Source organism: Elephas maximus, chromosome 9 (genome assembly GCF_024166365.1).
Source record: "Elephas maximus indicus isolate mEleMax1 chromosome 9, mEleMax1 primary haplotype, whole genome shotgun sequence".
NCBI lineage: Eukaryota > Metazoa > Chordata > Mammalia > Proboscidea > Elephantidae > Elephas > Elephas maximus.
Genome location: NC_064827.1, coordinates 100,895,807 through 100,922,604, shown reverse-complemented (window position 1 = coordinate 100,922,604; position 26,798 = coordinate 100,895,807). Strand labels below are relative to the sequence as shown.

Genomic DNA, 26,798 nt, shown 5'->3' with positions numbered 1-26,798 from the left:
AGGTGGGTAAAGTCCTGCCAGAAGGGGAATGTGAGTGGTATTTGCAGGGTTGGGAAATCTATTTTGTGCCACATCGAACAGTTCTCACCTGCCCCTTTTTCGCAGGTCAAAGAGGCCAGTTGGGTGTGTGTAGTCAGGGCTATGGGGGGGGGGGGGGCGGGGGCAGGGGGCTGCATCTCACTGCCTCTGACCAAAGGGCACACTCAAACCCTTGGTGGCTGGACGGGTTTTCAGGGCTCCAGAGCATTGTTTGTGCTTGCTGGGCCTCCGTGGGCCACCAGAGGGCAGCACTGACTCACACCTCCACATGCCCACCTCAGCCGCCTTCATTGCAAAGGCCAGAGCAGTGATGGTCAACCCCACCAGACTCAGTGCCCTCCTTTTAAACAACTATTTTCTAGTCTCCCTTTATCATTTTGAAATAAAATGAAAATTAAATATGATGCCTTAACTCTATAAAAGAGAAATAAAAGTAGCTGTCTTAGCTAGTTCTGCTATAACAAACACCATAAGCGGATGGCTTTAACAAACAAATTTATTCTCTCACAGTCTCAGAGGCTAGAAGTCTGAATTCCGGAAGCCAGCTTCAGGGGAAGGCTTCCTCTGTCAGCTCTAGGGGAAGGTCCTTGTCTTCAGTCTCCTGGTCTAGGAGTGACTCTGCACAGGGACCCTGGGTCCAAAGGATGCGCTCTGCTCCCGGCTCTTCTTGGTGGTTGGAGGTCTCCCTGTCTCTTTGCTTGCTTCTCTCTTTTATATCTCAAAAGAGATTGACTCAAGATACAACCTAAGCTTGTAGATTGAGTCCTACCTCATTAACATAACTACTGCCTCTAATCCCGCCTCATTAACATCATAGAGGTAGGATTTACAACACGTAGGAAAATCACATCAGATGACAAAAGGGTGGACAATCATACAACACTGGGAATCATGGCCTAACCAAGTTGACACAAATTTTTTGGGGACACAATTCAATCCACAACAGTAGCTTTTAATTAACCAGTGTGTTTCAGTATGTAATGCTTGGTGCACCTACACTGAAAGAATGTAGTTTATAGTTAGATGGTTGTGTCCACAGGTGTATCGCTGTGAATGAGGAATTATAAATGCAGATGGAAGGAGGTGGGTTGTATTGGTGGCAGAAATGCACCACAGTTTTCTAAAAAGGTAGACAATTCTTGGTAAAGTGTAAAATGAAATGAAATACAATTGTCCTTTTATTTAAAAGGTTACTGCATTCTTGGAAATTTTAGTGTATATTAAAACTTCAAAAAAATTTTTCATTTCTGTATTAAATAGAGTTGGTTTCTGTGCTCAGATCATTATGAACAGACTGTTTCTCATTGATCCTCCATGAATGTCTGGGAGTCCCTGGATGGTGCAGTTAATGTACTCTCCTGCTAACTGAAAGGTTGGAGGTTCGAGTCCACCCAGACACAAATCAGGAAAAAAGGCCCAATAATTTACTTTCAAAAAATCAGCCATTGAAAACTCTATGGAGGACAGTTCTACCCTGACACACATGGGGTCACCATGAGTGGGAACTGATTTGATAGCATCTCGTTTGGGTTTTCTGTTGTTATTTGTGTATTTACTTCACCTGAAGGCCTCACAGCCCACCATCTTGCCCCCCACTGCTAAGCCAAGAGAAACACTTCCCATTGTCCTGAACAGGTATCTTGAGATTGGAAGACCCCGCCTTTATTAAGATGGCATTAAATAGACACTTTCTCCTCTGGACAGAAAACCCAGCTTTCCCTGTGGTGTGCTGTCTCTGGGATATGCCCAAGGCCATGTAAATCAGAAAAGGGAATCCATTCCATTCTTTTCTATGGCCCCTTGTGCAAGGGATCCCAGCCAAATCAGCCACCCCACTTTAGTGCCCTCCTGGAGCAGGGGCTCTCCACCCTGTCGCCAGCCCAAAGCACCACTTCAGAGATTGCACATCGTCTGTGGCCCTTCTCGAGTTGCCTTATATGGTCCTTGCTTGGTCAGAACCAATCTAGCCCTAAACTTCACCGTTCTCAATGGCCTCCCTGATGCTGCTGTCAGGGTGGGCTCAGCACCAATGGGGTATCAGAATGGTCCTGCTCATCAGACCGTACATGGTGGTTCCCAGCCCTGGGGCCTCATGGGTCAGCTGTGGAGTTTTCAGACAGAGACCTGGGCCCTTCGTTACAGATGCTGGTTCAGTAGGCTGGGGTGGTGGGGGCCAGGGATCTGCGTATTTACAAGTTGCTCAGGTTTCTTGTCATCACCACAGAAAAGCTAGGCCTAAGGCCCAGGATGGTGGTTCAGTAGGCTGGGGTGGGGGGCAGGGATCTGCGTATGTACAAGTTGCTCAGGTTTCTTGTCATCACCACAGAAAAGCTAGGCCTAAGGCCCAGGATGGGCTCCCTGGGTGGCACAAAGGGTTAAGTGTTCCTTCCTGGCCAGTGTTTGTTACTGATGGCCTCCTGTACAGTCTCTTACGTCAGGAGGGTGCTGGCACTAGCCCGGCCTCACCGAGCTTTCGGAACCCTGGTTCCCCTCTGTAAAATGAGGGGGTAGACTGGATCAGCGAGGCCAAGCTTCCTTCACTCAAGTTCCACCTGCACAATTTTTGCATCTCCATGAGCCATGTGTACTTTTTGTTTACCTTTAAATGAACCACTTTAACATAAACGTATATTCTAAAGAAAGTGCTATGTCACTATTTTAAATTGAAAACTTGAGAAGGAACCTAAAAAACATCAGGAGCAGTAAGAAAGTGATTAAATCGCAGAGGTTGTCAGGGCCCTGAGCCTGAGGCCTGTGCTCCGTTAAAGAGGGACATCAGCAAGTTGGGGGGCGGGGTACATGAAGACACACTAGACTCTGCACCGCAGGGAAAACAGAGAACTGCCCCAGAGGGTTTCTAAGGCTGTAATCTTCATGGAAGTAGACTGCCACATCTTTCTCCCGTGCAGCAGCTGGTGGGTTCCAGCAGCCGAGAGTTTAGCCAGTGCAGCCAGGGCTCCCTGAGAAAAGCAAAGGGGGTACTTCCTCACTATGTGCCTTGGGTTACCGCACTGCCTGAAATCCCTGACAGGTGAAACCGTGCGCCCACAAGTGGTTTGCCCGCAACTACTAACCTAAAGGTTGGCGCTTCAGACCCACCCAGACGCACTACAGACAGAAGTCCTGGCGATCCGCTTCTGTAAAGATTACAGGCAAGAAAACCCCATGGAGCAGTTCTGCTGTAACGTGGGGCCTCCATGAGCCGGAATCAACTCGACAGTAGAGGGTTTGGCGTTTCGGTTTGCACATCACAGCAGCCTTGCTGCATGCTTTGGGAATATCACTAAGGTCTGTCTCCTCCAGCCCTTGACTCTGCAAATTTCAGACATTCTGGGGTAGGAACTGCTCAAAGGAACTACTCTGGCAGCTCCCCTACTATTCTCTCTAATCATTTTCAATTTTTATTCTACCAGAAATGATCCTTTTTATTATCAGAAAAGATTTTGTTGGCTGCTCTACCTTTTAAGTAGCTGTTTAATTTTCGATGTTGAAGTCACACAACTGCTAATCAGAGCTTCTGATTAGCGGACAATGTTCCCAGGTTAAGCTGACATGGTTTTAGCCAAGAGGCAAGAAAGTTGGTATTGCTGCTGGTAAATACGTTTGCATGAGGCTTTTTGAAGAGCTGGATGAAGTTTATGGAAACCCTGATGGCATAGTGGTTAAGTGTTATGGCTGCTAACCAAGAGGTCAGCAGTTCACATCTGCCAGGCGCTCCTTGGAAACTCTATCGGGCAGTTCTACCCTGTCCTATAGGGTCGCTATGAGTCGGAATCGACTCGACGGCACTGGGTTTGGTTTCAGTGGGTTTGGATGAAGTTTGCTGGTTCCCCCATTACTATCTTTTTGGACCCCAGCTTAAGAGTCCCTGCTTTAAACCACGTTCAAGGACAGAGAGGACATAGAGGTGTGTCGCGTGGAATGACCTGCTGGTGAGGGGTCGCTTTTGTACGTGTTTCTGCTCCTGAGACCAATTTCTAGGGTGTGCCAAGGATAGTAAAGTCTCATTTATTTGTACAAATACAGGCATGATCAGGAATGTTCTAAACAAGGCCTTGATCGTCAGCATTGATTACAGAATTTCCTCTGAGCGTTTGATCAGATCACAGGTGCCTTTAAACTTCAATTAAGCTTTACTTTTAAAGCTCCCTCTCCCCTCCCCCATGCACCAAAGCATGATGCCAAGGGTGTCTCAAATCCCTAGAAATATAGCCAAACAAGTATACCTGGGCGAAATTATGATTTGTTCACCTGAAGAACTTAGAATCCAGTATTCGCAAGGATACGTCGGCTTCTGTTCTGGGCCACTGATGTGAGATGGTTCTCACTGCACTTTTAGCATTTCCAGAATGATGGTGATGATCTCTGAAAGCTCTTGGTCCACACTGACTTGGATGAAGTTTTCTGGAGCTGATGGGGGCTCCAGAGTATTGAACTGGGACAGCAGTAGGTCAGGGGGCATAAAATGTCCTTTTCTTTTGAGTAAGCGTCCAGAGATGACCTCAGACGACCCACTCAAGTGGACCACAAAAAGCTTTACCTCAGGCAGCTTTTCTTCCTTGCTCGACTCATCACATGTCTGAGGGGCCCCATCACTGCCTCGTATTAAGATGTCTCTGTACATTTTCTTCAGAGCCGAACAAGCTAGAACCACACGCTGCCCTGAGGCTACCTCTCTGTTTACAAAGAAAAAAAAAAGAAAAAGAGAGGTTAAAGAATGAAGATATTTAAAATAATCGGTGCCAGTTCTAGGAGTCCCTGGGTGGTGCAGTGTACTCAGCTGCTAGAGTTTTGAGTCTACCCAGAGGCACCTCGGAAGAAAGTCCTGGTCATCTACGTCCCCCAAATCCATGAAAACCCTGTGGAGCACAGCTCTACCGGGACACACACAGGATCACCACGAATCGGGACTGACTCAGGGGCAGCTGGCTTGGGGTCAGTTCTAGGGTGAGGACCCCAGTCTTACTTCTCTGCCAACAGTTGTTAAAAAATGGTGGCTAAGCATCAGGCGGTTCTGGCTTTGAGTTAAAGATCTTCCACTAACGAACTGAGCAATCTTGGGCAGCTGTATTCCTCCTTGAGCATCACTTCATCATCCATTAACGGGGCTGCTCCGAGTGCCTGCCGCCTAGAACTGTGGTAAGGAAGATGTTTATCAAGGTGCCTGGTGCACAGGAAGTGCTCAGTAAGGTTTGGTTCTGGTCTCAAGGACTGGGATGTGGGCTCGGCCTCAGAGTGTGAACTCAGGCAGCTGCTGATGAGCACCCACATCGCACCAACACTGCAGGTCTCAGTGTCTGCTCCACAGCATGTTCGGTGGCTTGAATTTCACAAATGGCTTCTCCCTATTCTTACTCTACGGTATGGTGGAAAAGTTGGGGGGAGATACCGGAAGGTGCAGAGCTGAAGAAAGCAGGAGAAACAGGAGCATCCGTCCCTGTGTGGTCAAGGTGAGCAGGACATGAGAAGTTTCCAGGGATGCTCTGAGAAAAAACTCGAGCCAGAAATTGAGGCAAAGTGACAAAGCACCAATAAGGGAAAACCTGTGTGGTCAGACTACCCAAGAGGGTGAGCCACAGCTTCCACCCAGCCCCAGTGTGCCCCTGGCCCTGGGGAGGGAGGCAGTCATTCTGAGGTTCCTTGAGACTCTAGAGTTAAGAGGTGAAATGTAAACAATGGGTTGGATATCTACTAGAAAGTTCACTTGAGAACTGAGCCTTCTGAAGGAGCCTCCCTTTGGTTTCATGGCCAACGTAGACTGGAGAACCAGTGAGTGGAGTGTATCATCAGAAACAAACGTACACCCCTGAGCCTTCCTGCTCTTCCTGAGGACCCCAGGTGAAAGCTTGTTTATTCTGGGTCTACAGGACAACTCGCTTAATTTGGACACATCAGGAAATCACTAGAAAAGGACGTTCTGTTTGGTCGAGGGTCAGCAAAAATGAGAGAAACCCTCAATGAGATGGATTAACACAGTGTTGCTGTTAGGTGCCATCGAGTCGGTTCTGACTCATCATGACCCCATGTACAACAGAACAAAACACTGCCCAGTCCTGCGCCATCCTCACAAATCATTGCTATGTTTGAGCCCATCGTTGCAGCCACTGTGTCAATCCATCTAGTTGAGGGCTGCAACAGTGGACTCAGAACATACCAACGATCACGAAGACGGTGCAGGACCAGGCAACGTTACGACGACGGAGCTGACTCAGTGACAACTAACAACCAAGAGGTCTGATCTATGCTTTCCTGAGCATCGTCACTTCTGCCTCCGCTGCAGGTCAGTATATTTGATCTCCATTGCGTCAGAGACCCAGGGGGGCAGGAGTTCTCCAAATCTACATCGGGAGCCCATGCAGATGGGCTGCCAGCCAGGTCAATGGGGTGTGAGAAAAGCAAACGATTTCAGATGGCCCAGATTGTTTTGGAGTTATAAAATGTGACTTCGTGTTAGGGAGCAAGATTTATAACCCATTCTTTTCCTTTTCTTCATCCTTTCTCCATGCTTCAACCAGGAGTCCCAGTGGGGTCAATCCCACATATGGGGGGTGGTCCCTGTTGCTCAAGAGCACACAACAGAGTTGGACAACACGGGTTGGATCTCCAGTCCCGGAAGCCAGTTATCTGTTGACCTATGAATGACCCCAGGTCTTGCTGGTTATCACAGCCTGACAATCAGACAATGAAAACTCCATGGATCACAATATTCCATTATGCGTGAGGTTGCCATGAGTGGGGGGGGGGGCATCCATGGTAGCTGACGGTAACAATTCATCATGGTGGCATCAGTTAACATTTTTTGAGTACTTACTATTTATAGTGCTACTCACACATCATCTCACTCTTCACAACAACCTGTGAGTAGGAACTATATCCCCATTTTACAGATGAAAAAACTGAGGCTTACGAAGGTCAGGTTGCTGACCAAGATTCCCAGCAAGTAATTGTTGGAGCTGTGTAGCTGGTTTGTCTCCAGAGCCTGGCTAAACTACACATCGGATGTGGCTGATTGAAATCACTTGCTTTTTGCTAGACGCACAGTGCATTCATTTCTGGGATCTTTTATCATCGGTCAGTTGCGATTCCAAGAATGTAGTCTTTCCCTGTACTTTCTGATGGGCTTTTCCTTACTCACTGGCTTATCATGCCAAGGCCCAGCTCTCTCTTACCTTAGTAAAATGCCATGCAAGTTGCAGAGCCATGGAATCCTGTCCTGAAATTAAAGCAGACACAAGTGACTTTTCCAGGTATCACCTGTATGGAGACATAGTTATGTTATACTCACAAATGTTAAGCTCTGGAGAAATCCTAGTGGTGTTGAGATAGTAGGCAGTAGATAGTAAACCGCCTAAACACTTGCCTGGCTCAGCTCTCGGTGGTTCTTCTAATAATAATAAAAATTGCACTGAAGGACCACTATGTATCTTCCTCCAGCGTAGTCTCTCCATTGAATATATCTTTGCCCTGGTTCCGGTATGTTTACAAATCTTTTATTGTAGTGGGTGTATTCCTTAAGTGCCTTCCATTCTCAAATGTGAAGGGTACTCACATCTTTTTTTTTTTTTTTGGTATGGATTGTAAGGTTTATTTATTTTTCACATATACCTGCCCTTTCTTCTCTTGAATTTGTTTTTAATAATTTTTATTGTGCTTTAAGTGAAACTTTACAAATCAAGTCAGTCTGTCACATGTAAGCTTATATACACCTTACTACATACTCCCATTTACTCTCCCCCTAAAGAGTCAGCCTGCTCCCTTCTTCCAGTCTCTCCTTTCATGACCCTTTTGCCAGTTTCTAACCCTCTCTACCCTCCCATCTCCCCTCCAGACAGGAGATGCCAGTACAGTCTCAAGTGTCCACCTGATACAAGTAGCTCACTCTTCATCAGCATCTCTCTCCAGCCCATTGTCCAGTCCCTTCCATGTCTGATGAGTAGACTTCGGGAATGGTTCCTGTCCTGGGCCAACAGAAGGTTTGGGGACCATGACCGCCGGGATTCTTCTAGTCTCAGTCAGACCATTAAGTCTGGTCTCTTTATGAGAATTTGGGGTCTGCATCCCACTGTTCTCCTGCTCCCTTAGGAGTTCTCTGTTGTGTTCCCTGTCAGGGCAGTTTTCAGTTGTGGCCGGGCACCATCTAGTTCTTCTGGTCTCAGAATGATGTAAGTCTCTGGTTCATGTTGCCCTTTCTGTCTTTTGGGCTCGTAGTTACCGTGTGACCTTGGTGTTCTTCATTCTCGTTTGATCCTGGTGGGTTGAGACCAATTGATGCATCTTAGATGGCCGCTTGTTAGCATTTAAGACCCCAGATGCCACATTTCAAAGTGGGATGCAGAATGTTTTCATAATAGAATTATTTTGCCCATTGACTTAGAAGTCCCCTTAAGCCATAGTCCCCAAACCTCCACCCTTGCTCCGCTGACCTTTGAAGCATTCAGTTTATCCCAGAAACTTCTTTGCTTTTGGTCCAGTCCAGTTGAGCTGACCTTCCGTGTATTGAGTATTGTCCTTCCCTTCACCTAAAGTAGTTCTTACCTGCTAACTAATCAGTAAATAACCCTCTCCCACCCTCCCTCCCTCCCTCCCCGCCTCGTAACCACAAAAGTATGTGTTCTTCTCAGTTTATACTATTTCTCAAGATCTTATAATAGTGGTCTTACACAATATTTGTCCTTTTGCCTCTGACTAATTTCACTCAGCATAATGCCTTCCAGGTTCCAACATGTTATGAAATGTTTCACAGATTCGTCACTGTTCTTTATCGATGCGTAGTATTCCACTGTGTGAATGTACCATAATTTATTTAACCATTCATCCGTTGATGGACACCTTGGTTGCTTCCAGCTTTTTGCTATTGTAAACAGAGCTGCAGTAAACATGGGTGTGCATATATCTGTTGGTGTGAAGGCTCTTATTTCTCTAGGGTATATTCCGAGGAGTGGGATTTCTGGGTTGTATGGTAGTTCTATTTCTAACTTTTTAAGAAAATGCCAGATAGATTTCCAAAGTGGTTGTACCATTTTACATTCCCACCAGCAGTGTATAAGAGTTCCAATCTCTCCGCAGCCCCTCCAACATTTATTATTTTGTGTTTTTTGGATTAATGCCAGCAGCCTTGCTGGAGTGAGATGGAATCTCATCTTAGTTTTAATTTGCATTTCTGTAATGGCTAATGATCGAGAGCATTTTCTCATGTGTCTGTTAGCCGCCTGAATATCTTCTTTAGTGAAGTAAGTGTTCATATCCTTTGCCCACTTTTTGATTGGGTTGTTTGTCTTTTTGTGGTTGAGTTTTAACAGAATCATATAGATTTTAGCGATCAGGCGCTGGTCAGAGATGTCATAGCTGAAAATTTTTTCCCAATCTGTAGGTGGTCTTTTTACTCTTTTGATGAAGTCTTTAGATGAGCATAGGTGTTTGATTTTTAGGAGCTCCCAGTTATCTGGTTTCTCTTCATCATTTTTAGTAATGTTTTGTATTCTGTTTATGCCTTGTATTAGGCTCCTAACGTTGACCCTATTTTTTCTTCCATGATCTTTATCGTTTTAGTCTTTATGTTTAGGTCTTTGATCCACTTGGAGTTAGTTTTTGTGCATGGTGTGAGGTATGGGTCCTGTTTCATTTTTTTGCAAATGGATATCCAGTTATGCCAGCACCATTTGTTAAAAAGACTATCTTTTCCCCAATTAACTGACACTGGGCCTTTGTCAAATATCAGCTGCTCATATGTGGATGGATTTATATCTGGGTTCTCAATTCTGTTCCATTGGTCTATGTGCCTGTTGTTGTACCAATACCAGGCTGTTCTGACTACTGTGGCTGTATAATATTTTCTAAAATCAGGTAGAGTGAGGCCTCCCACTTTGTTCTTCTTTTTCAGTAATGCTTTACTTATCCAGGGCTTATTTCCCTTCCATATGAAGTTGGTGATTTGTTTCTCCATCACTTTAAAAAATGTCATTGGAATTTGGATCGGAAGTGCATTGTATGTATAGATGGCTTTTGGTAGAATAGACATTTTTACTATGTTAAGTCTTCCTATCCATGAGCAAGGTATGTTTTTCCACTTATGTAGGTCCCTTTTAGTTTCTTGCACTAGTACTTTGTAGTTTTCTTTGTATAGGTCTTTTACATCTTTGGTAAGATTTATTCCTAAGTATTCACATCAACTTTTACATCAGTGGTCCTACTCTTCAAACCTGACAAAAACAAAACTCTTCAAGTAAGGTGAGAAGCATTGTGAGAAACTTAATTTTACCAAGGTGTTCCAAAGGAAGACAAGAAGTTTATATAGCACACCCTACATCCAGGGTTTCACTAAGAAATCCTTCTGAGACATGTTCTCTCCGCCTTCCTGGGAAAAATCCGGATTGGCCATAATGCATTTAAAAAAAAATTTTTTTTAATTTGGAAAAATTTAAACCTATGCCAAAGCAGACAGAATAGTACAAAATCAACCTCTATGTACCCATTACCCAGCTTCAGCAATTTTCAACTCATGATTTTTTATTATGCCCCAACCATATCCTTGTCCCTGCCCACCACCCTGTATTATTTTGATGCGTATCCTATACACATGATTTTTAAAAATAATTTCTATGTGGTAAAATACATATAACATTTGGTTATTTTAGCCATTTTTAAGTGTACAATTCTGTGACATTAATACATTCACCATATTGTACAACCATCACCAGTATCTATTTCCAAAAGTTTTTCATCAAGCCAAACAGAAACTCAGTACCCCTTAAAGAATAACTCCCCATTTTCTCCTCCTCCAGCCCCTGGTTACCACTAATATAATAAACTCTGGTCTCTATGCCTTTGCCTATTCCAGATATTTCATATAAGTGGGATCATACAATATTTGTGCTTTTGCGTCTGACTTTTCATTTAGCATAATGTTTTCAAGGTTTATCCATGTCACCGTACGTATGAGAACTTTGTTTTTCTATGGATGGATTAATATTCTGTTGTATGGAAACACCACATTTTGTTTATCCAGTTATCTGTTGATGGACAACTGGAATTTTTGCCACCCTTTGGCTGTTGTCAGTAATGCTCCCATGAACACTGGTGTATACTTCTTACTAGTTTTGAGCCTCACGTTAATCATCTGTATCATGAGTGTTATGCTGTAAATACAGGTTTTCTATTTTTTCTTGAGTCAGTCTTGGTAACTAACATTTGAGAGGGCAGGAAGAGACTACCCATAAACCCCCTCCCCATACCATACCACACATCGTGAACTTATTTAGCTAAGGATACAGGAACTGGGAGGCCACACAGAGCAGGAGCAGACTCAGCCCAGCTTCCCAGGACCTCCAGAACCTCTAACACAGCTCACAGCTGCAGGTTACACTCTGTACAAGGTGGAGGTACTTGTATCGCTTCTACCATTACCTCAAAGAAAGTAACACAGTTACAGAGATCCCAAGCCAATTCATGCATCACCAGGTCACATCTTCATTTGGATGAAAAACCACTGTGTCCCTGAGCAGAGTCTCCGCCACCAGATCACTGGCATCCAAGCCCATTTTCTCACAGTAAGCTATGTTTTTCTGTGAAATTTCCATTTTTGTCTAAGTCTACAAACCAGCATCAGAATTTCATGGCTCTCTTTTCATTCCTAATCCAACTGCACTTTCTTCTTTTTTCTTTCCATCAGTCTCGCCAGAGATTTGTCTATTATTATTTTTTCAAACAATTAGCTTCGTTCATCATCTACATAGTTCTTTTGTTTTCTGTTACATTATTTTGGCTTTCATTTCTATTATTTCCTCCCCTCTTGTGTTTTTTTTTTTTGTCGTTGTTGATTGTTCTTTTCCCTCCTTGAACACTTAGCTCACTATTTTTATTCTTGTTGTTTTTCAAAAATGCATTCAAAGGCTGTAAGTTTCCTTCTAGGTAACATTTTACCTGTATCCCATAAGTTTTGACTGAATACATTTGTTGTTTTACATTTCTAAATATTTTATAATTTCTATGTTGATTTTTATAAATTATTCACATAAATTTATTTTTTATTTAAAAAGATGTACTTACTTTTATACTCTCCAGCCATATTGGTGATTTGTGAGAATTTTTATTACTGATTTCTAACTGTACTGCATTCTGGTAAAAAGGTGTGATTGGTATATTCATCTTGGGAATTTGCGGCAACATCCTCTGTGGTCTAGTACATGATCAACTTTTATAAACCTTCTGTGTATAATTGAAAAGACTGTTTATCTTACTTATGCTTACTAGGTCAAGCTATTTTATTGTTCAAATCTTCTTTAGCCTTAGTAATTTCTTTTATCTGCTTGATGTGTCAGTTTTTAAGAGAACTATTTTAAAATCCCCAGTAGATTGAGAAGTTTACGGTTCCCCCTTCTGTCTTTGTGCATGTCAGAAAATGTATTTCGCTTTTAGCCTTGGGTAAGATTTTAGTTGGTAGAGAATTCTTGGTTGACAGTTATTTTCCTTTAACAGTTTGGTTATTTCACTGTATTTTGGCCTTTATAGTGGCTGACAAGTCTGTGATCAGAGTATTGGCCATTCCTCTAGATAGTCTTTTCTCTTTGGGTCAGGGATGGATTATCCAGACTAGTAAGTAAACACAAGTAAACCCGTGCCTACCTTGCTTACTGGTTAATCTGCCCCTGCCTGGGGTGGAAAAAGAAAAACCTCTTTGTCTTTGATGCTTTACAGTTCTGCTTTTAAATCCACCAATCCTCTCTTCAGCTGTGTATAGTTTATTGTTTACTCCATCTATTGAATATATGTATGTGTATATGTAAAAAAAAGTATATATATGTATATGTAAAATATATATATATAGGAAACCCTGGTGGTGTAGTGATTTGAGTTATGGTTACTAACCAAAAGGTCGGCAGTTCAAATCCACTAGGCACTCGTTAAACCCTACAAGGCAGTTCTACTCTGTCCGATAGGGTCGCTATGAATCGAAATCAACTTGACGGCAACAGGTTTGGTTTAGTTTGGTTATCGACTATATGTTTCACTGCTAATATTTTTATTTCTTTTTTTAAATTTTCTGTTCTTGCCTTACTTTTGATTCTATTATCTCTGTACCATGGAGTACAACTTCTTTCATTTGTGCGTTTGCTGATTCTCCCTCACAGTGTTTCATTTCCTTGCATGGTCTGTTATTTCTGATCATAGGCTCATCTTCAGTAGAAGATTTTTTTTTCCCCGTCAGGCTCCTGGGTTGTGGAAACATTTCCATAGGTAGTTTCACCAATTCCGGACCAGCTTTGTACTACTGATTTCTCAGGGTGGAACGACCCTGCTGTCTAATGTGTACTTGGGTGCAGTGAGAGCTCCAGTTTCTCAAGGTAACTTTTCTTCACCTGTGGCCCAGGGGAGACCGACAGCTTCCTTGCTGTTTCTTGAGTCCAAAGGGTGGAAATATTTTTATTTCTTATTTAAAGACTCTATGCAAAACATTCAGGTCATGCTTCAAATAGGCTTACAGCCTACAGCCTCGTCTCCCATCCCTACGGGGGCAACAAAACCCTCCGCGTCCAGCCTTCCTGGCCTTTATGTAGTGTGAAAACCTGGGAGTGTTTAGATTTAGTTCAAACTTGCCACTTTGCTTCTGGCACCTAGGGGTTTCTCATTTTGCTTTTGACATTGGTTATAACTTTCTGGTTATTATTATCACATTTGTTTTAGCTTTTCTTAGTTATATTATCTTTACAGTATAGAGGGGGCGGGCTCTTCCACGGCAATTCTGTCCACTGCACTGATTGAAAATCTTTCTGAAGTCTTCGGTCTTTGTCCTAAGGCCTTGGCCAGTTTTTTCTCTTGATCTGTTGCACAAGGAGCCTTTCAAGCTCTCTGGTTCCTGGTGACCACCTTTAGCTCCTGTATCTTTCTGCTGGGCTCAGGCTCTCCCATTTCTTAGAGTAATTCGGGCTTCAGGAAGTGAAGGGTCATTTCCTGAGGCCATCGCTTTGGGCTCAGCACACCAAACACCCTCAGCTACCAGGACCCACCTCCTTAGAAGGCAGAGGAGAATTATAAATAATATTTTTTTCATGTTGAACATATAAAAAATTGTAAAAAGCATCGTGTGGTAAGGTTGAGTTGCAGTGATATCATAAATAAATGACAACAGCTCCATCATTCACACAAATCATTGCTCAGATTACAGCAGCTACTACCGTGTCAACATGTTGTAGTTCAGACGGATTCAGTGAGTGGAACGTTTGCTGATGTTAGCCCTTGTCCTGGTGCAGCTGGTGGCACAAGTGTGGTTATTTGTAAATGAAATGACAAGGTGATAAGGCTCCCCAGCTTCAGATCTGCAGACCTCAGGGACTCTGTTAATGAAGTTAGGACATACAGGGAGCCTTTATATGGGTTCTGGGAGAGGAGTGTGTAATGATTAATATTTATTATTAGGATTTTGTGGGACTTTATGTTCAAACATTAGATGTTCTGGAGAGGTCTGTGAGGAGAAAATGGTTGGAGGGGCAACATTTATGCAACATGAAACTACCTCTGTAATACGGTATTTTCTGACTTATGGGGGAGTCGGGAAGAAGGGCGACAAGGACTATAGGCAGCAGGGATAATTAGCAGGAGTTACTGAGCTGTGCACTATTTCATTAAGCTGGGTGTTGACTATATTATTCAGCATACTTGTTACATGACTGAAATATTTCATAATGAAAACGAAACAAATGAAAAAGAACAGAAAACATATTTGGGTAGTAAGTTTTCTATCCTTGTACCTGGAAACAGACCTTTACTTTAAGTCCATGCTTTTTTAAAATTGTTTTAATACTGCCTGAGGAGTCCCTGGGTGGTGCAAATGGTTAGGCACCCAACTACTAACTCAAAGGTTGGGAGTTTGAACCCACCCAGAGGTGCCTCAGAAGACAGGCCTGGAGATCTGCCTCCAAAAAGTCACAGCCTTGAAAACCCTCTGGAGCAGATCTACTTTGCACACATGGGGTCCCCATGAGTCGGAATTGACTCCATGGCAACTAACAACAGTGCCTTAATATATGGCTTAGTCAGTGTTAAGAACTTTATTTCATTTAGTCATAAGAAAATTCTTCAGAGGGTCAAGTATGAAGTGTCTAATTAACAGAAATAAATATAAAGCTTTTTAATGAGAAACAGATGCTCTCAGACGGTTTCCCTATCAGAATTTATGGCATCCTCATCGGAGGACTGTGCATCATAAGGACCCTGCCCATCAGCCACCAAGACAATGACAGAGGGTGGCGATAAAGGAGAAGCACTTTAAGTGAAAGAAGCCAGGCACAAAAGGACAAGTAGTATATGATCCCCCTTGGATGAAATATCTCGAATAAGCAAGTGCATAGACAGAAAGTGGATAAGGGGGTACCAGGGGCAAGGGATGCGGGGGTGGAGAGTTACTGCATAATGGGTGTGGGATTTCTGTTTGTGAGAGTTACACAACATTGTCAATATAATTAATGCCATTGAATTGTACACTTAAAAATGGTGAAAATGACAAATTTTGTACATACAAATTTAATAAAAATAATACATTTTGGTATATATATTTTATCACAATAAAAAAGAAACTTTCTTTTTTATTATTTTGTTGCTGTTGAGAATATATACAGCAAACATACACCAATTTAACTGTTTCTGCCTGTGCAATTTGTGACACTGGTTACATTCTTCGAGTTGTGCAACCATTCCCATCTTCTTTTCTGAGTTGTACCTCCCCTATTAACATAAACTCACTGTCTCCTAAGTCTCCTATCTAATCTTTCAACTTGCTGATGTCACTTTGATCCCATATACTCTTAAAAGAGCATAATGCTCAAGGCAGACATTTTTTACTAGTTAAGCTAAACTCTTGTTTGGTTTTAAGAAGACTTCAGTGGATATTTTTCATTTAAGGTTTAAAGATTATCTCAGGGCAAGTTTCAGGGGTTCATCCAGCCTCCATGGGTCCAGAAAGTCTGGAATCCATAAGAATTTTAAATTCTGTTCTATATTTCCCCCCTTTTGATCAGGATTCTTCTTCTGAAAAAAACGAGAAACTTTTGAACTTTATTCCTGAAGCTGCAAAATAACTGAGTTATAATAAAATGAGAAGATGGAGATCCTTCCCTGGAGGATCACATGGGCCACAAGGAGAAGGGGTTTTCCAAACCAGCTCTAGAGGCTACCTGGCCTCCAGTGTGGAGATGGGAATTCTCATCCTGGAACTTCGTAAAGCCAGGCCAGCGTCAGTGCCACTGCTTACCCCAAGTACCCTTTAGGGCTCAGGTCCCCCACTATGGGTGCTGCAGCTCTCCCACCGTGTTCTCACCCTCATCCTCCATTTCATTCTTTCTTTCCCCATTTGACTAACCCTGATTCACTTCTCGTGAATGCTCTGTTTTGTGGATTCTTGGGGCCTTGTAGTAGAAAGAGCATGACCTTGAAGTTGGAGATTCCCCTCTGTGTTGTTTTGCTCAACTTACTTCGCTTCTCTGTGCCTCTCTTTGTTTATCTGTAAAATGGAGATCATATATAATTCACTGAGCTGCTTTAGAATTTAAATAAGATAAGGAGTAGTCTCCATTTTAAGCATTATTTTTTAGTGGGTGTCGTAGATGAAATAAACTGTATTTCTAATTTTGAGTTTTTAAAAGGGCTTTAACTCATGAATTTGGTATACACTGGACTTTAATTACACACATATTGAATACTTACTGTATACAAAGCACCATGTTAACATTGGGGACATAAATATGAATGGCATTGGTCCTTGTCCTCAAAGGGATCATAGCTGATGGAAGAGACAATTAAATCACCTGTAAGGCAGTGGTGAAGGCTATTAACAGATAGCCTTCCTAAGAAGGAGTGGTAACACAGGGAGAGAGGTCAATTTGGTCAGGCCTTAGAAAGAGTAAAGCTTGAAGGATAAAGAGGATTTCAGCTTGAGGAGAAGGGCCTGCCAAGCAGAGGGAAGGGCATAATCCAAGATTGGGAAATTTAAAGGTCATGTGCCAAGACTCTTGAGTAAATGGGTGAAGCAAACAGGAGGCCTGGGAGTTGATATATGAAGGAGGTCAGGCGGAACTGTCAGGACTAGATGGTCAACGCTTGAATGATCAGCTGAGGCTCTGAATTTTATTGTGAGGGCTTGTTAGGGAGGATTTGGATACATGGTCCCTGGATGGTGCAAACAGTTAATGTGCTCAGCTGCCAACCAAAAGGATGAAGGTTCAAGTCCCCTCAGAGATGCCTTGGAAGAAAGGCCTGGTGATCTACTTCCAAAAAATCAGCCACTGAAAACCCTATGGAGCACAGTTCTACCTGACACACATGGGGTCGCCATGAGTTGGAGTTGACTCGATGGCAACAGCGTTTTGGTTGGACACATAGGCTTCAAAGTTTGTAATGATGTGAAGAAAGTGATCGAGAGCTCCTTTTTACAGAAAAAAGAAACTGGGACAAGAAGGAGAAGGCATTAGAGCAAATTCACTGAGCTCTGTGCCTTCCAAAAAGTTACTATGGGCAATACAATAAATTACGAAAGTCAAACATACACAGAAAAAGTCTTAAGGGAAAGGGAGGAAGAAACAACACAACCCAAATCAGCATCTTTGCCTGCCTGATGGGACATTCAGGGCCATCTCACTCTTGATGGTCCCTGTGTGCACAATGAGGGGGGACACAGCGTCCCCTCCTCCACCCCTCGGCACTTGGAGGTAAGCACAGCTAAGTTCTTGCAAGAGTTAAATCAGAACATCACGAGGACAGGGAACAGATTCTCTGGCCTGTGGTTTCAGTGATCTGACAGAAATATCTACAAAACCTTTAGAAAGATGGGTCTGGAAGGGGATGGTGGGCAAAGGGCGCAGAGACAGATGGTGGTGGAGAATGTCCAGCACTGTTGGGGGGAGGAGGAGAAAGGGGAAGGAGAGGGATGGGTTTTACATGGTGCAGAGTTAATTTAAGACCACAAAGAAGGCATGTAAAAATAATATACACCAAAAACATTGGAAGACACTCCAAAATTCAATTAGTAGCTATTTTTGGAAGACCAGGGATAATGTATCCTGTGTAAAAATTTTTGGTACTTTCCAAATTACCTATACTGGGCAAATAGTACATTCATAATCAGAAAATTGAAAAAACAAAAACCTCACCCTATTTTAAACAGACTTGAGGAGTGGGAACGTTAAAGCTGACTTCTGCTCAGGTGTCACCGTGAGCTCAGGTAGGACAGCGTGGACCTGGCATGCAGGGAGACTCCCTGACTAAAGCTTGGAAATGCCATATCCTTACTATCGCCATCCTGCTAATAACTCATCAGTCTAGACTGGTGCGCTGTCTGACAGAACACGACGGAAGAGTTCTGTGTCTGCGTTGTCCAATGTGGTACCTGTTAGTACACGTGTAATTGTGGTTAGTGCCACTGGGGAACTGGATTTTGAATTCAACTTTAATTAATTTTCATTTAATGAGGCCCTGTTATGTTTAACTCAGGTTCCCTCCCTTCAGACCTCAGTCCTCAGCCCTCTGAGCATAAAACCCTGCCCCAACCCTCCCTAGACTCTTCCCCAAGGCAGAGCTAAGCTGAATGTCTGCCTCAGAAGCTCTCCACTGGATTCCCATGAGGCCGGCTGTTTTCCTTACAACATCATGGGGGATGAGGGCCTTGGTTATCAGGGCAACCAGGAAGGGTGTTGGGGCCAGCTTAGCTTTGACCCACACCTTCACTCTTAAAGGGCCATGTTCTTGTCCCCCTCCATTCATGGTATCAAGCATATAAATCTACCTGTTTCTCTTTTCTCTAAGATCTTGCTAACTTGTAAAGTTCCTTGTTAAAGGTATTTAGTAACATTATGTTTACTAGCTTTTCTCCTCCTGTACAATAAATTCCTCTTCAGAAGTCTACCCCGCTCACTGCCATCCATAAGGCCCACTTACCAAGCATCACTTGTGAATTAGGGGCTATTTAAGTGATGTGTAAAAACCTGTCCATTGGGTTGTTTTACTTTGCTTTTTAATTTACCATCATCTGTTTGCACTCATCAAGGAGAAAAATAACACCAGCCCAGTCACATTTTACACACTCCATAGAAATGGTTTACTTTAAACATATATGTTTAACAAATGGCAATAATAATAATTGATATTTACTGAACACTTCAGGCAATTTTCTGTATTATCTCATTTAATCCTCCCAAGAACCCAATGAAATAGATCCTGTGACCACTGCTACTTCACAGGAGGAAAACGAGGCACAGAGAGATTAAGCAATTTGCCAAAGGTCATACAAACTTAGCAAGGAGCCAGGTTATCTATATTATGTTTATTATCTCTAGTGTAATATCAATATCATGTTAAAATTACTACTCTATCTCTTATAGTTCTTTCCTACAGCCAAATGTTGCGAACTTTTGAAAGTTCAAAGCTTAAACCACTGCAAACTCAAAACAAAGAGAAGTGCACCCTCAGAGTGCTCTCTGGTTAGATCTAATATGGTTTAGTGACTCAAATCCTGCAAAGGAGAACACAGGGAAAACAGGGGAAGCACAACTGGGGTGGAATGGAGGTCACTGAAAATGGCAACAACAGTGTTGGCCTTTGGCCAGCTCCACTCTGTTCCTGCCTTTTGGACATGTTAGCACGTGGACTCTGTGGACCCTGCCCTCGACACTGACCTCGCAGTCCCTTATGAGTTACAGCCAGTTACACAAATGAATGCTCAGTTTGTGGCTATGATTTTACAGAAACCCTCTAGGAAATGGCCTTCTGACAATGCACACAGGGAGTGCTGTTCGTTCATTCGTTCATTCACTCACTGACACGCATGCCACACACATTTTCTGAAGTTTTCTGTGTGCCGGGCTCTGCAGATACAATGATTAACAGGAATGACCTCTTGAGGGTTAAGTCGAGTTGCAGAGCCAAATATTAATCAAATTCTCATGCCGTCAAATGGCAAGTTGCAACTAGGACAAGGGCAATAAGGTGTATGGTGTGGTGAGTTTATATAGGTGGTTGTACCTAAGTAGGTCAGGGAGGGCTTCCCTCAATAAGTGATGCGGGAGCTGAGCTCTGAAGGATGTGCCGGGGTTAGCCTGGTGAAGGGGCGGGGGGGGAAGAACATGCCAGGTGGTAGGGACAGCAGGCACAGAGACCCCACACCATGAGGAGGCTGGGGGCTCCCATGGGGAATGGGAGGGGCACGCAGTACCTAAAGGGGCTGAGTGGGTGTGGAGGCCAGACCATGAATGTTTAGGAGGCTGGTCTTGACCCTAAGACCAGGGGAAAGGCTGCAGAGGGTTTTAGGCAGGAGCATGTGGCCAGATTTGAGCTTTAAAAACGTCCTTTAGCGTTCGGTGGATGGTGGTGGGCTACTAGGAGCCTGGGAAGGGGAGGAGATGAACTTTCCCACGTATGGGGCATAGGAGAGCCTCTGCTTTCTCAGGGATGATGTCCTGCAGATTAAAATCCAGCAACAACGTATTGTGGCAGTCTCTGCTTAACCTGGGCAGCTGGGGGCATCGCTCTTGGTGCCGAGTTCAGAGAGAAGCTTGGGGCTGGAGCTAACACACGTGGAGGACCTACTGTGTGCCTGGCTCTTGGGGCACCTGCAACATGGTTACCTCATGACTAAGGAGCTCTGCCACACCAAGTGCCTCAGAGGTCTCAATCCGAGTTACGCAGGTGGAAGACTTGTATTGGAACAGTGAAGGTTACCTGGTCATTCAGCGGGATCCCTTTGCCCATCTTCATCCGATTTTCCTCTGGGTGATAGTCATCTGCATCATAGAATTTCCATCCCAGCTTTAAGAACAAAGTGAAAGGGTGTAGTGCAGCGTGTGACAGCCCCCATGTGGTTATTAAGACTAACTGGGCAGGCACAGAAATAGGATTCCTGCAAATACCACCACCGCTAGCCCTAATGACAACCCCACAAGAACCAGGAGAGAAGAGGCTCGTAATGTTATTTCACCATCCCTTGCCACTGGGCTGCTGCGGCTCCTGTTTTTATCCATCACTATTTTGTCATGACCACAGAGAAAGACAAAACTCCATCAACAGATTTCACAAGCTGTGGGAAGGTGTCTGTGGCCAACTGGTAAGTTTTACAAAACACCACCAGCCAGAAAGTCCCTGGGTGGTGCAAACACTTTGAACCCACCCATGTGTGCCACAGGAGAAAGGCCTGGCAATCTGCTTCAGCCAAGAAAACCCTATGGAGCAGTTCTACTCTGTAACACATGGGGTCGCCATGAATAGGAATCCACTCGATGGCAATGCATTTGTTTTTTGTTTGTTTACCAGCCAGAAGAAAGGAAGGGGCAGAGGGAGAGAAGCAATGAGACCAGACCCAAGGGGACCATACATTTAGGAGACGTTGGAACAGGTACCTGAGATGCCAGCAGAGCGCCCACGGTCGATCTGTGGAGAGGACACAGATGTTCAAATTACTGCCCTTTCCAATGCGTGTGTATTTCTTCAGACCCAAGGATGCCTGGTACACAGATGGATCCCCAGATGGCATTAAAACCACAATAACCTTACGGTGCTAAAGCAACGATGCGCTTGACCCTGGATTCTAGAGAAGGGCTGTACTGTGCTCGCGGACTTTAAATGGAGGACTGAATTAACCAGTTACCACTATTTTACTTCTCAAAAGGCAAATGCGTAAGATCTCATTAAACCCCTGAAGGTCTTTCTTTGAAATTTTGGTTTTTGGTCCCTGGTTTCTATATGTTTATTTTTTTTGAGAGAAAATCCTGAATTTCTACTTGAGGATATTGTAGGGAAGGTTGGGTGGGGGGATTTAACCTCAGGTAGCACCATGCAAGGTCCAGGGGGCTCGTAAAATCATTTAAACACTGGGGTTTAAAACAATAAAATAAAGGACGTGGGCCAACGACTCGAGAATTCTGATAATGATATGTTCAGACCCTAAAAGGCAGCATGCTCTAGTGAGAAGGGCTCGGGTCTCAAAGCCAGAGATCTGGGCCACAGTTTCCATTCTGCGATGAAATGACTGCATTCTCCTTTTCCTCTAACGCTGCAAAACAAGGGGCTGAGCCCCATAATCTGTTCATCACCTGCCCATTTCATCAAGCACCTACTAGTTCCCACGATCTAATGGTGAGACCACCAGGATGGTCTCTGCCATCTTGAGGCTTACAATCTAGCATCATCGAAGGGCTGGCAGACAACAAAACTGACATTTGGGCAGATAATTACTGATACATGAAGTCCTTTCTTGATCTCCGTTTCTAAATGTTGCTCAAACATCCATCATTCAAGTACCACCTTCAGAGCTGTTCCTGCTTCCTCACGCCCTCCCCCACAGGTTTTGCATACCATCTTGACATTTACTTGGTATTTTTATTTAAATTGCTTCACTTCTTAAAAAATTAAAAACGTACAGATAAAGAAGGAAGCTTTCTTTCATTGCTTGACATAGAGGTCATCATTACTTGCTTTAAGTAGAGGGTAACCAAAAAGAGGTTTACAAACGAGAAAGAGATCCCTCACATTCAGGTGGGGAGGGAAGAGACAGTAAACAGAATAAGTAAACTTATTATTTGGCATTATGTTGCTTTAACAGTATTTCAAATACAGTCTTTCTATTTTGAGACTATTATCCTCTGAATCCATTAATTAGGCTATGACAAATGCTTCTTCCAAATGGTATGGAGTGTAACGAAAAATCTTGCAGAGCACAACAAGGGACCACCAAGGTCACCGAAGAATCCAAGGCTGCCCCGTACTCAAAGTTCAAGATAATCACGTCTCAGCAATTTTATTACTCAGCCAATAATCAGCAACCTTTGCCACATCTCCCTGACCTTCAGCCATCTGAGGCCCCAGGGCTCAGTTCTTGGACAGCTTCTTTATCTGCCCTCACTCCCTTGGTGATCTCAACATGTCATGTCTTTAAATCCACTCATTCCCGATGACTCCCAGGTTTACATCTAAAGTCTTTCTCCCTGGAGCTCTGGACTTGGCTATCCAACCACCCACCTGGAAATCCACTTGGGTGACTGATAAAAACCAGTTGCCATCCAGTCGACTCCAAATAATGGTGACCCCACGTGTGTTGGAGTAGAACTATGCTCCGCAGCATTTTCAGTGACTGGTTTATCTGAAGCAGATCACCAGGCCTTTCTTCTGAGGTGCATCTGAGTGGACTTGAACCTCCAACCTTTCAGTTAGCAGCTGAGACCTTACTCATTTGTAACAGCCAGAGCCTCCTGGATGACTGATAGGCATATGCCACATTGAGCTCTCGGTATTTTCTTCCAAGCTTGTTCCACCTACTGGTTCTCCATCTCTGTATGCGGCAACCTCCTTTTTCCAGTTACCCGGGCCAAAAATCTTCAAGTTATCCTTGACCCCTTTCTCCTTCTCTCATACCTCACATCCAAACCTCCAACACTCCCTCTCGGCTCTACCTTCTACCCAGCATGTAAGTACTTCTCTTCACCTGCACTGTTTCTCTGACCTCATTTACCATTTCTCTTCTCCTCACTTAGGCACATGACCTTCCTTGCTGGTCCCCCAAGAAGCCAAATCTCAGGGCCTTTGCAGTTGCCATTCTCTCTGCCTATAATGCCCTTTGCCCAGATACAGCCATGTGGCTTATTTCCTTATTTCTTGTGGGTCTTTGCTCAAATACTACTTTTTCAGAGAAGCCTTCCCTAACCATCCTGCCTGGAGCTCTTTGTTCTACTTAAAAAACCAGCTGCCATAGAGTTAATTCCAACTCATGGTGACCTTGTGTGTGGCACAGTAGAGCTGTGTTCTATAGGGTTTTCAACGGCTGATTTTTTGGAAGTAGATTACCAAGACTTTCTTCCAAGGAGCCTCTGGGTGGACCTGAACCTCTAACTGTTTGCACCACTCAGCAACTCCTTGTTCTACTGATCCTCCTTTATTTTTCCCTAGAGCACCTACCACCACCTGACACAATATATATGCATTTCTTCATTTACTAGTCCACTACCCATACTACTGAAGTTGTCAAGGATTTCATTTTACTTGGATCCGCAATCAACAGCCATGGAAGCAGCAGTCAAGAAATCAAATGACACATTGCACTGGGCAAATCTGCTGCAAAAGACCTCTTTAAAGTGTTAAAAAAGCAAAGATGTCACCTTGAAGACTAAGGTGTGCCTGACCCAAGCCATGGTGTTTTCAATCACCTCGTATGCATGCGAAAGCTGGACAATGAATAAGGAAGACCCAAGAACTGACAACTTTGAATTATGGTGTTGGCGAAGAATATTGAATATACCAGGGACTGCCAAAAGCATGAACAAATCTGTTTTGGAAGAAGTACAGCCAGAATGCTCCTTAGAAGCAAGGATGGCGAGACTACATCTCACGTACTTTGAACATGTTATCAGGAGGGATCAATCCCTGAAGGACATCACGCTTGGTAAAGTAGAGGGTCAGTGAAAAAGAGGAAGATCCTCAACGAGATGGATTGACACAGTGGTTTCAACAATGGGCTCAAGCAGTACAATTGTGAGGATGGCGCAGGACCAGGCAGTGTTTTGTTCTGTTGTACATAGGGTCGCTAAGAGTTGCAACTGACCAGATGGCAACTAACAACAACTTCCAAACTAGAATGGAAACTCTTTGAGGGCAGAGATTTTATCTATCTTGTTTACTATATGACAATGATCTAAAATAAGGCACCAGCTGATTAAATATTTACTGAATGCATGAATATCATAAGCTGCAAATTACATAGTTCAGGGCCCCCTCATCTGAGCCAGGGCTTAGACAGGTACATGAATTTGCCCAAGCTCACACAGCTAGGTAGCAGGAAAGCCAAGTCCTAGGTTTCTTGATTCCCACTACATCACACTATGGCAGCAGTTTCCCATTCTCCGACTTCTTCAAATCATACAACAGCTAAGGATTTTCAAGGTTCCATGTTTTACTTTAATTTCAGTTCAAGATTCCCTGAGGCTAAAAATATCACAAAAATTTTGGAAAGCTAAATCTATCTACGTGGGACAAAATCCTTTCATATACACCTAGCCATGTGGGCAATTCCTTCTAGAAAACTGTAGAGGTACTATAGGCCTTTGAAAGATATATTTCAATGGACTAAGTCCTGTTTCTTGCTGCATCTGACAGAGTGCCGCAGTAGTTGTGTAACCAGGAAGCCAAGGCTACCCTTCTCCCAACGTGTGGCAGATGGGGCTGGGCAGAACCAGTGTGGATCCAATCTACCCTCCAGGGCCCTCAGGCCACCCTCCATATTAACACTGTTTCCTTCTTCCACCTTCAAGCTGATAAACACTGATCAAAGAAAGGAGAAATCAACAGACTAGACGGTTAGGTTCTGTTTCCAAAACATTATTAGAGACGTTCAGGTCCTTGCAGGAGGAGGGCAGGGCTCTGCTCAGGCCGACAAAGGTCTGTAAGAGCCCGGAAGGTGGTTTGTCCCCTCGCTATGGGCCTCGTACCCTCCCAGATTGTTCCGACAAGATGCCCCCAAACCCCGGCAGTTGTGACCGCCCGCGCCACCCCAGGTGGCCAGTGGAGCGGTCGTTCCTCCCGGTGATGACCTTTCACCGTGCCCCGCAGGCGCCTCTTTACAAAGGGTCTTTCCGACCGTGGGTTCGCAGATCCTCCCTGTTTTATAGATGGAGAACCCGAGTCTCGGATGGGGTTCCGGGGCAGGCGCCCCAGCGGTTGGGGAGGGCGGAGAGGGACCAGGTGCCCCGAGCCTCAGTTTCCTCCTGTGCGAAAGGAAGGGGGGGCAACTCCCCAGGGCCCTCCCGTCCCCAAGGCCCGGATGGCGGCGGCCTGGTCTCCGCGCCGGCCTGGCCTCCCGGTACCTACTTCCCCGAGCCGCTCACGCCCATCAGCAGCAACGCGCTGGGCGTCCCCATGGCCGCCCCGGTTCCTCCGCGCGCCTTCTCTGCCGGGCTGGCCTTCCTCGCGCCCCGCGGGCGGAGCCGTCCCGGACGCTCCCCGCCCCCGCCCCGCCCCTCCCAGCGCCCCGCCCCCAGTGCCCCGCTCTCGCCCCGCCCCTCGCCCCCGCCCCGTGCCTGCCCCTCCCCCCCGCCCCTAGCCCCGCCCCCGCCCCGCCTCTCGCCCTCCCCCCTCCCCCCGTGCCCCTCTTGTCCCCGCCCCTAGCCCCCGCCTGTGTCCGCCCCGCTCCCCGCTGCCCCTTCGCCCCGCCCCGCCCCTGCCCCTCCGGCGCCCCGACGCCCGGAAGTGGAGCGGTAGCCTCCGGCCGCCTAACCCTTCGCCGGCCTCGCTCTTTCCGCTTGGCCGGCCCTCTTGACTGCAGGGAGCACCGCCCACAGGTCCGGTCCTTCTCTTCTTCCTCCTCCTCCAATGAAAATTCCCCTTCCCGTTGCCGTGGAGTCCGTTCCGACTCCTGGACCCTACAGGAACTGCCCCGTAGGGTTTCCAAGGCTGTAAATCTCTCTGGAAGCTGACTGCCACATCTTTGTCCCTCTGAGCGGCTGGTCAGTAAACATTCCTTGAACAGCTACCATCTGCAGGATTCCAAAGATGTGCATTATCCTCTAGGCGCTCCCCATCTGGGGAGGAGATGTATCAGCAAATGCTGTAACTGGCGCTCTGCTTTACCAGCTTAGAGGGCTGGAGAGCAGTGGGAAGGGATAAGCACACGTTTCTTTTAGTGTTCAAATCAGACTGATTAGCAGGAAGTGTGGTTCTTCCGAATCTCCCTCCCAAGATAAGTCCAAAAAAAAAAAAAGCCGTTGCCGTTGGGTCAATTCCAAGTTATAGCCACATAA

The 26,798-nt window shown here is 44.8% G+C and overlaps 1 protein-coding gene across 1 annotated transcript; it reads right to left on the bottom strand.

Annotated features, from left to right (window-relative positions):
• Positions 1-472: 472 nt before the first annotated feature.
• On the bottom strand, positions 473-25,985 carry IDNK (IDNK gluconokinase). The gene is made up of 5 exons (XM_049896893.1): positions 25,870-25,985; positions 21,414-21,444; positions 20,740-20,826; positions 7,209-7,252; positions 473-4,715 (listed from the first exon to the last, which is right to left on the bottom strand). The coding sequence occupies exons 1-5, from the start codon at positions 25,917-25,919 to the stop codon at positions 4,364-4,366; spliced, it is 564 nt and encodes a 187-aa protein (XP_049752850.1). The 5' UTR covers positions 25,920-25,985; the 3' UTR covers positions 473-4,363.
• Positions 25,986-26,798: the final 813 nt, after the last annotated feature.

Bases quoted from the DNA above. Each gene is read 5' to 3' on its own strand.
- IDNK (XM_049896893.1), bottom strand. From the start codon at position 25,919: ATGGGGACGCCCAGCGCGTTGCTGCTGATGGGCGTGAGCGGCTCGGGG. The intron at 20,827-21,413 runs GTACCTGTTCCA...TTGTTCTTAAAG, and splicing joins GCGCTCTGCTGGCATCTCAG to CTGGGATGGAAATTCTATGA. The intron at 4,716-7,208 runs GTAAGAGAGAGC...CTTTGTAAACAG, and splicing joins TTGCATGGCATTTTACTAAG to AGAGGTAGCCTCAGGGCAGC.